Source organism: Bactrocera latifrons, unplaced genomic scaffold (genome assembly GCF_001853355.1).
Source record: "Bactrocera latifrons isolate USDA-ARS-PBARC rearing strain unplaced genomic scaffold, ASM185335v1 scaffold_1072, whole genome shotgun sequence".
Lineage (NCBI taxonomy): Eukaryota > Metazoa > Arthropoda > Insecta > Diptera > Tephritidae > Bactrocera > Bactrocera latifrons.
The window spans coordinates 1-11,105 of NW_017534489.1; the positions used below are offsets into that span (position 1 = coordinate 1).

The 11,105-nt window shown below is 31.5% G+C and overlaps 1 protein-coding gene across 3 annotated transcripts in view; it reads left to right on the forward strand.

Moving 5' to 3' along the window:
- Positions 1 to 4,908: 4,908 nt before the first annotated feature.
- LOC108970932 (monocarboxylate transporter 10) overlaps positions 4,909 to 11,105 on the forward strand; it is a 34,018-nt gene continuing 27,821 nt past the window's right edge. For all 3 annotated transcript variants that reach the window (XM_018936673.1, XM_018936680.1, XM_018936665.1), the window contains exons 1-2: positions 4,909 to 5,201; positions 6,096 to 6,451. In XM_018936673.1, the coding sequence (XP_018792218.1) occupies positions 6,121 to 6,451 (331 nt within the window). In that variant the 5' untranslated portion in view covers positions 4,909 to 5,201; positions 6,096 to 6,120. The remainder of the gene's footprint in view (positions 5,202 to 6,095; positions 6,452 to 11,105) is intronic.

An 11,105-nucleotide genomic window follows, 5' to 3' on the forward strand; every position in this document is an offset into this window, starting at 1 on the left:
TATTATTATTATATTATTATTAATTATTATTGTACAAAGCACCTCAAATGGGTGGCTTTTGAAAATCAGTTGACAAAGCACTACTCTAATCATCGTCAACTATAATATCATTTGTAAAAAATTAATTTAAGGGTTAGCTCTAGTTGAAGAAGTTCTCAACTTAAAGTCTCTTTCAAATCGATCAGATTCCTCTGAATTCATAGCAAAATTTCTTCGGAGAGACACAACTTCTGTGCCTTCTTGAACCACCAGACCATCTCGATAGAGATAAATATTCGTTGTACATATTTTTGATGCGTTTTAATTAATTTATTCATGAAMAAATCGGATATTCCATTCTACCATGAGGGGATGCGAAGATATGACTATTGTAGCAGAATTTGATACTAAAATGGATAAAAATTCATTTAGACAATAAAATCTAATTTATCATTCTAAGGTATATGTATATGGCGATAATTAAAGAGTTGTTGTTTCTTCAATTAAACTATAATTTTATACACACACACACACATTTTATATAAAATATATGTATATATTTTCTCAGTCATGAACATATACGAATATAACATTTTTTTCAAGATCTTTTAATGAACGAGCAATACCTGGAAATTTGACTTCTGATATAATATACATATAGACTTAATTTCCTTCATCTGAATTCTGTCTGCTCCGATATAATAAGTTTAGATCAAATATTAACATCTTGAACCATTGTATAAACCTACAAAATCAAATTCTATCATTTTAACCCATACATACGAAGGCGAAAGCTTGTAGAATGACAGAAATTAAATTAAAAATGCAATAGAATAAGGGAAGACTCAGGGCAAAAGCCGAGGCAGTTCGTTATGGTTTCCTAAATATTCTTCTACCAAAAAGGGCAAAAACCTTAGAAAAGGTACGAGTGTGTTGCCGTGTTATGCTATCCAATTTATTATTTTAAGTACGTTTYTGTTAAATTTTCAAATATATTTCGATTATTAAAATTCATAAAGATTAAATTTACCTAGTTTTGATTAAAATTGTATTTATTGTATCAAAATATTGGTAAATCTTTTCTATTTTATTAAAAATATTTGAAGAATCTATCTATTTTTGTTTAAATTATAACAAATAGTTTTGTTTAGTATTGTATATTTTATATGTGTGAAAATAGGCCACCAAGATCACTATTTTAGTTGCTAAATTATCAGCACCCGCGCCCTTAGTTCTGCTTTCTTCAGACTGGATAAGGAAGTGAAGCAAATGAGTTTGGCAGTGAACGAGAGCAAGACGAAATGTCATTAAACAAACAGTCGTCGCATTCGCGACTAATCTCCCWCGTCATAGTTGACAGTCATAACTTCTAAGTTGTAGATATTTTCGTCTATCTTGGAAACARCAATAACGTTAGTCTCGAAATCCAACGCAGAGCAACTCTTGCCAACAGGTGTTACTTCGGACTGAGTAGGCAATTGAAAAGTATAGTCTCTCGACGCACAAAATTAAAACTCTCTAAGTCACTCATTATTCCCGTCCATGCATATGGTTGCATGGACGATGACAACAGCTGATAAGTTGACGTTGCGAGTTTTCGAGAGAAAGGTTCTGCAAAAGATGTAAGGTCCTATGCGCGTCGTCCACGGCGAATATCGCATTCGATGGAACGACACAGCGGCTGCGCTGGCCAGCTCATGCCGTACGTATGGACGAAAAGATTACAGGTCTGAAAGTATTCGACACAATAATCGCCGGGAGAAGCAGAGGAAGACCTCCACTCCGTTGAAAAAACCAGGAGGAGAAGAACTTGGCTTCTCTTGGTATCTCCTATTGGCGCCACCTTGCGAAAAGAAGAAAACTATAATCGCGTAAGTAGTATCTACGCCAGTAAAGAAGTAAAGAAGAAGTTTCAATTAAAATCTCGAAAAACTATTATTTTGTGACATCTGCCTTTAATGAAAAATGTTATAAAAAAGTTAATTTTGAAGCGCTCTTACACTGTAAAAGTTGGTCATCCCTTTATCCCTGTGTATACTGAAGACTAATAATTATTTCGATTTAATATTTGACACAGATGTCACAGACAGTCATACTAACGTCATAAATATCTTACAATTTTTTTCCCATTAAAAAGTTGTGAATTAAAGTATTAAAAGCAGTTGTAGCAGTAGTTAAATAGAAGTTTCATATTTTATAACTATTTCGATTTTATTCAGGAAGTTCTATATGTAAACTGTTACTAAAAAATTGTTCTTTACTGTAAATGTGTTATAATTCACACATTTTACAAGAATATAACTGTAAAATTTACTAATACAAAACCATTATACTCTGTTGCGAGGGTTTAAATATATATACTTATATAAATATAATATATATGTATATATGTAGATAATTCAATATTTCGAGTAATAAAATAAAATACTCGTATTACTTAAATTTTGCCAATTCTGAGAATTGGAAATTGAAGCGACGTCAATTAAGAATGCGCATAAAAGTATAAACTGTATAAAGGGATTTGAACTTTAAAGTATTGGCATCCGCCAATAAATTATTGCGTCTGGTCTTGAAGTTAAATTTTAGGCCTCAATTGGTCATTGGCATTGCTTTGAATTATGCACATTCAGTAGAATTTTTTCAACTAATGAAACAATTACAAAAAAATTTAATGTAATTTCCGAACAAATCAATGGAGTAAAGCTTAATTAATTTTACCTGTGTATATAATGTCGTTTTTGTATACATACATATATGCATTTACTTTTAAAATATAATAGCGTTTATATATAGCAGAACCGATTTGGCTGAAAATTAGTGATAAGGTGGCTTGGAACATCGGGACGGGCATATTCWACTTTCTATCGTTTCATGTTAAATTCACAACAATTCATAAATAAAAAAAGCATGTGTTCAATATTCATGTAAGAATCATTTGAAAATTTGTTTCTTTAAAAATACAAAATAAAATCACACAGTTATTGGCAGGGTACAGYAGTTTTTGTTTACATATACATATGTACATATATATGAATTATAGTGATAGTCGTAATTGAATAAGAAAAGGTTAAATCATAATCGTCTCAGTGTGACCCTCCGAAAAATCACTGATTTTCGCAATTTTTTTAAATGTTAGAATTAACTAATCAATCCGATTGTTTTTTTTATAAATAAATACGTTCAGGACGAATACAAAATGATTTCTTATGTTTATTTATTGGGTTACAATATTTAAGTAAATGGTTAAAATGACACGTAAAAAACAAAGAAACCTGTACGATGTCAATTTTGGTCTTAAGCAAAAATTTCAAAAATATTATTAAGCTGTATAAAATTTGACGAAATGGCGGCGGTTTGAACAAAAAGTATCGAATTTTGACCTTTTTCCGACAGTTTTTCGTAGACCAAACTACTAAGATTTCACAAAAAAAAAAAAGCTTCCACAGCGCGATCTCGAATTACGTTAAAATTTTTCTCTCCAAATTGAAATTAGATATCTTCAAAACTCTTCCGTTGGGAGTGGAAACCGTTTTGAAAACCACCAGTCTGAAAAAAAAAACAGTTTAAATATTGGAGTCGTTCCCTTTCTACAAGAAACTCTGTAGCGACCGTAATAATTTGAATTTCGATTTCAAATTTGAAAGAACGATTTCTATAGTGCAGTGTATGTAAAAAAAAATCTAATTCGCGAAAATTTCACACTGGCACGATCCCTCAAGTGATTTACAAAGTCAACAAAATATGTAAATTACCAATATAATTGTTCTTATTATATTATGTTATATTATACATTTTACGTTACTTCGGTAAAAAATCAACTATAGATAATGGTTTCCAAATATTCGATACCTACGATCTTGAATAGTTTTGGTTATAATAAGACAATTTATAAAGTTATAAGGTGGCATTTTTCATGCAAAATTTCATACCGTTATAGAATGCTTCTTGATTTGTACACTGGAATGTGAAATAATCAAATGGAATTTAAAATTATATTAGAAGAGAACTAGGCGTCGTTGTAGCCCGATTTCGCAGACGAAAGTCATAATATACTTGGTTTCAATCAGTGAAGCAAGTAACCAGATAAGTGATTTCACTTAAAAGTGGGCGTTTAAATAGGACCCTTTTATAGGACTTTTTAACAGTACCGTTATATCGGGAAAGACAGGTGTTGTCTTCCGATTTCATCCATTTTCATAGTGCCTATAGGGGTGCTCTAAAGGGACCCAAGACCCCAACAATGAATAAAGGTTTGGAAACATTTGAAGGTATATCTTAGTTTTTGTTCCTGGCACACCGGAAAAGTCATAGTAAAATATTTACTGAAGGTATTGATGCAATCGGTGTCGGTGATCTGTCCTGGCAATACGCCAACTATCACAAAAAAAGCTTTCTAATGATGGTGATAATATTCATAACAATCTATTTATTCTTTCAATAGAGTGAAGATGATACGATATTAAAAAAAAATCAAAATTTTTATTATCTTAAAGTTCGCTTTAACATGGCAACGCTGCGATTTTTACTTTAAATGTTTTGGGAAGTAGTTTGTAATTTATTACAATTGTACTCTTTGTCAAGTATTTATTTAGATCTGTGAATAAATACCTAAAACGCATACCCTTTAGTTAAACATGGGTTTTCACCATAGAAGCCCATTGGGTTTTACATGTGTGAAAGCTTTTGCTTGTGCTCTCTGGTAGATGCATACTGTTTTTTGTTTACATTTACCTATCATTAATGACAACATCGCCAAGACAATACTTTTCAGTATCAGCTGGTGAGTTTTCACTCAATGCAACGTGTAATACATTCTTACTTACTATATATTTAAATATACGGATGTTGATATGAGTGTATGAATTCCTGCAAAAGTGTATAAATTCAGTGTGAGGTATGTTTGCCTCTCTAAAAACTCAAACTTGTACTTTTACAAATTGCTTTTATTTAGTATTCTTCGTTTGACTACAGCGGTGCTATGTTGGTTTGATTTGCGCTCGCTGTATAATTTTGTGTGTCAGTTGAACAGTTTTTTGTCGAATAAATTAAAACTAACGGCGTGTGAGATATAAGTACAACGAAGAATATGCATTCTGAATTGCAAACCATCTTTGAAGAATAGAACACAGTTTATTATTATATGTAATAAGCTGGAATATAATCGATTATTTGGCAACAACGAATACCAATTTATCAATTGTGTGATATTATTCATATTGCCGGTAAATACTGTAAAAAATTATACCATATAACATAATTTCCGTTTCTTCCTTAACAATTTGTAAAGCCGCATATTCATKGGTTTTATATTGTTGACATATGTATGTATGTATGTACGTTGCTGCATCCGGAATCAAAATTTGTTACGGTGAAGTAAAAATCGTAAAAAGTTTTATTAAAAAATCGTCTAAGTACCATAAGTACTATTGAATAATTAAGAGTATTTAGTGTAATATACATTCAAAATAAATCAATGAAAAGTGAATTTAATATGATACTAAAATACAAAGTTAAAGTTATTAAAAAAACATTATATTATGTTATTATGCTATTTTTAAAAATTAATATTTTGAAAAAACATTGATATAAGGTTAGGTAGGCGTACTTCTGTACAAAGTGACAAACATTAGAAGTTAAAATAKTTAACCATAAGATATTAGACAATGCGGCAATGAAATCAATTTTAGGTCATCAATGATATCCGTAATTATATTTTCTTTGATATTATACTTAAAAAATATAAGTTATGAGAATAAAATAAAAAACCTATTGCTAATACAATATGTTATTTATTCCTAAGTATGTTTTCCTTTTAATTTTGATAAAGATTATATAGTATTTCTTGAATATTATTAACCAAACGCCCTATGTTGTTGTACAAAGCWTTTTATTAAAGTATTCCTATGTTTAACCGGCTAGACATGAGCGTAAAATAGTAAATATTATAATTAGGTTTTCTGTTAAGTCAATATTTAAGATTTCATTACATATTTATTGCATTCATATACGAATYGCAGAATATTACATAAACTTCTTCCAATCATTCCAATATATCGTAAAGTAATAATTTAAGTGTTCATTACATTTATATAGTAATTTACTTTTTATCATTATAGATACTGGGAAATCTATTCGTAAATTATGGGCGAAAATCAACTTCTTAGCGAATCAAACAGTTCCAAAGGACTTATAGTTATTACTTCTAACGGAATTACTAATGATAGTGACGCACATATCAACAGAGTGGCTATAAAACCAGCGCTATCCGCGGAACACATTGCAGCACCCTGTTGTCGAGACATTCACGGGAATGAACCCCCAGATGGCGGTATGCGAGCGTGGCTAGTTATGACTAGTGCCTTTATATGTAATGGAGTTATATTTGGAATAATTAATACATATGGGATCTTATATTCCTTGTTGACGGATCGACTTACCCAGGCGGGCGACAATGAAGCTTCTAGCAAAGCTGGTATGTTTTTTTTATTGTACTGCCGATTTCCAAACAGTGAAACCTTACAAATGAATACCTCGCTCTAAAACTTCACATTTAACTAAAAAATTTTGCTTTTGTAGTGCGATTGCTTTAAATATTATCAACTCATAAGTTTATCTTAGAATCTGCATAGTGCTGGCTTAAACTGAATAGTTGTAATGATATTATTCGGTATAGATGGTAGAAATACTTGACAGCCTATATATTCTCAGCGGATGGATGTTCGAAAATTATAACATTTCCTGATTACCACCTACAAAGTGTAAAATAGTAAAAATATTAATATTTTCATTGATTTATCTTATATGTATATGTATAAGAATTCAATGAATAAAATGCAATAGGTTAATGAGATACGAGCGAAGTATATTGCAATAATATATAATACAATAAAATATACATAATACATACATAAATATAATACAATAAAATATCAAGGATTCAGTTCCAGTTTTAAGCATTAAAGTGGTTAATTTTTGCACCAAGCGAACTTACGAGAGTCATGTGTTTTTTTAATTTGAAAACTCATTTGATGTTCAATTGTTAGTGCAGTCTAGTTATATACTCATAATACATATAGCAAAGTTTGAAACGGTGTTTTTTAAGTGAAGTTGTGTTTAAAATAATATATTAAAATATATATATATTAAAATTGCCAATTTATTAATCCTTTACGTGAACACTGAGATCATGATTGGAGGGAGATATACAAGTAAATTTATCTTTGACTTTTTTAGGATGCGCTTGCATTTATCAACGAAGTAAAATCGTTACACATCCGCTACATAACAAGTATAAGTAAATTTCACATGTAATCCACAATTTTTTGTTGAACTCATAATCTACATTAAAGAATTTTATACCCTTAAAGCATGGCGGATTTTTTAATTCCCAATAATAAGTATGTGGTAGACATTCTGTCTATTGATTTTTATCATAAATCTTTTAGCTCCGGACTAGGGAGTCATACATAAAAATCAAAATAAAACTCTTTATAATATAGTAAGATTGAAAACGCAAAAAAAAAAAGAGTTAAAGACGTGGAAATTATGGGCTTCTAAAGAGGAATTCGTTATAAGGAGATCAAAACATATTGAAAATTGAATGAAATTAGAKTATTCTATCAATAAATTCGTAATGAATAATATAATAATAGAGGTTTATCCATTTCGAGGTTATCCATTTTTTTAAAGAAAAAACACGGTACTTTAAAACTTAATGGGGAATGTTTATTATCATTCGAAAGAAAATTTTTTGGCATTTATTTTTTGATGGTCCATTCTCAGCTACGGCTGGTTTATATTCTTCACTGCGTACCGCACGCGGTGGAAGATGGGTGGAGCTGTTGCGAATAGTACGCTTAGTAAACGGATTATGTTGACTATAAATTGATCGAAGTGCGCGAAACGCTTCTTTAAAGAACGTGAATTTTCGTAATAAAGTTGTACGATTTGCAAACGTTATGCAGGCATAAGTCTTTGATTCGTCGAAAAAAGTTATTGAAAAAAGTACCTCTACTTGAATCACCCGTTAGACATACATATATATATACATATTATGTAGGTCTGGAATAATACTTCAAGAGTAAATTATATTAATAACAAAATATCGATTCTCTATTTAAACCTATGAATTATTGTACCAAGTGCGCGTGCACTCAAGTTACAACATCACGCTCTTCAATTAAACGAGAACATATCAATTGCCAATTACGATTATTTGCTCGAATTGCATTAATTGCTATTATGGTCAAAGAATGGTCAAGCRCACACTTATACAAAGGCGCGAGTACTTGAAGTCGAAAACACTGCAAGTTAAACGACATTGAAAAGTGCTACACATGTAAGTAGCGGAAGTGAAGTGCTTGTCATTCCATTTAATCATACGCCTATAAAAGCAAAATTTACACAATCACTCCACATTCAATTAGGTACCAAATGCCGAGAACTGTCATTGATATTCTGCTTGATGCTCTGCTAAAAAATAAATGTTCTTTTCAAGAGAAATGCTTTCGTAGACATTATTGACCATGAACATTCGCGTATAGCTACATTTGGAATTTATAATACARCGTCACTAGTCAGAAAGTCCAAAGGCCCATGAGAACGAAGTAATTGGGCAATGGAGTTAAGTGGTTATCAGCACAACTTGATCGACCTCGCTTCTTTAAATAGCAGGCAGACTTTTTAAATGTCTGTAATTAAACAAAACGGAATATGTTTTCAAAATGTTTGTACATATTTTTTTTAGTTTTACTTGATATAAGTTTCTATAAGTTTATTATAATTTCGACAACAATTACTAGCACAACAATCATCTCATTGTGATTCCATTTGTCTATTTATATTTTTATAAATTGACAGACATAACCTTTATTCTTATGAATCGTTGCAAAGCTCTAATTAAGTAATTAATATCCAGACCGAATAACCAAAGAAAATCAAAAACTAAAAACTACGAGGATGTCATGAAACGTATTATTTCTGTCGATGAGTCTTGGATATATGCTTGGTGTGGTGATCCGAAACCGAAAAACCCACGTCAAAGCAGATCAAGAATCAATATTATGTTGACAGTTTTCTTCGGTTATCGAGGTGTGGTGCACACCGACTTCCTTTCGACCGGCCAAAATCTCAAAAAGGAAAACCATTTAAGTGTTATACGTCGTTTGCGCGAAGCTATTCGTAACAAGTACTCATGCAAATTGCAAAAATTATAACAGGGAAAATACCTTAAGATGATATTGGCTGATATATTCAGCATAAAGTCAGTATTGTCCGGATTAGAGAAGCATTATCGCTGAATTTCAATCATATATTTCCCACATTGACCGATATTTTCGGTCAAAAGTCAAATATAGATACTGGGGCCCACATATTCGGTACTTGGGGTCTTGAACAGTTTTCGTTGGATTTGCACAACTTTTGATCAAAAGGTACCATACTTTAAGGGAATTATTATTGCCAAATTTTATTCATATTAATTAATTCTTGATTTGTGTACTGGAAAGTGAAAGAATCAAATGGAATTTTAAATTGTGTTACATGAGAAGCAGGCGTGGTTGTTTTTTGTCCGATTTTTTATATTTTCACAATGTAATATGGGAATGTTCTAAAATGACACGTACTAAATTTAGTCGAAATCGGTTGGTCGGGCCCCGAGATATGGGATACCACCCTCATTTTCATTTTCTCAACGCGATCTCATGAAGCCTTCTAATACCGTCTTGGGATTTAATGTCTCTGGCGTAATTATTTATGGATGTAGTGAGCGGGGTCATCCTCCTATTTCATCCATTTTCACACTGTCGGTAGAAGTTCTTATAAGATTTGTACGCAGCTAATTTGGTTGTTGCAGCTTTAGGAGTTTAGGAGATATGTACATTTAACATAAACACATCTTTTTAAAATTTTTTRTCCGTAGGTGCCTTTGCTACTGCGATGCCTGTGGCGGCGGTGCGGTTACGCCCATCTACGAGCTCCAAATTTTCTTGTACCAAGGAACACATACCAATTTTCATCAAGATATCTCAAACTTTGTTACAGTTTGTACGAACGGTCGTACAGACAGACAGTCACCCGGATTTCAACTTTACTCGTCATCCGGATCATTTATATATATATATGTAATTCTATATATATCCCTATATCTATTAGTTTTAAGTGATACGTACAACCGTCAGGTGAATAAAACTATAATACTTTGTAGCAACTTTTTGCAAAGGTATAAAAAGAGGCCGAAATTATGGTCGGACAACTCTTATTKTTTTCGCCACGATAATGCACCGTCCAACAACAACTGTTAAAGGCGCTAAGTATGGAATATGTGCTCCAGTACTTAGTTATAATTGACTTTTTACGACAAATATAGGTAAATGTCTTTGATATATAATTGATCATCACGGATAATCTTTTCCTGATAATGGAATATCTGTTTCTCAAAAATGGTTTGAATAGTGTTAATATTTTCTTAGCTCCCATTGTACCTTTCACAACGATTTTCGAACATCCTGACTTTAAAACGCATATATCGCCTTAGATGTGAGTTATGTCAATGGAAATAGTAGATAATGTTTTATTGATAGCAGTATATCTTTGTACATAAAAAGGCCACCGTATAATAAAGATATATCATTCGGGTGGCTTAACTAATATGAATGGGAACAGTACATTTGTGAGGTACCTTAATGAATCTCAAGGAACATTTGATTAATATGTGGCATATTCATGTATGTAGTATTGAGAAAATTAGATAAAATCGGGTCGATACTACCTACAACTCCAGCATACTATAAATGTATAATTTTTGTTTGTTTTTTAGCGAAGCTTTTGTTGAATATGTCGGTCAGTSTATGAATTATATATGTATATAATTGCCTGGATTTCGATCATCTKKGTGACGTTTTGCACCATAAGGTATTTCGTTGGCTTTGCAAGCCCTTTCTTGCTTGTTATGATAAATTTCTTACATTTTGATGATTTTGCAAGATTTTCGATCGATTTAGATCACTGTTTWAGTAATCACTGAAAAACAACATTTTCATTGGTTGAAATTAAAAAAAACAAGTAAGGAAGGGCTAAGTTCGGGTGTCACCGAACATTTTATACTCTCGCATGATAAAGTGATAATC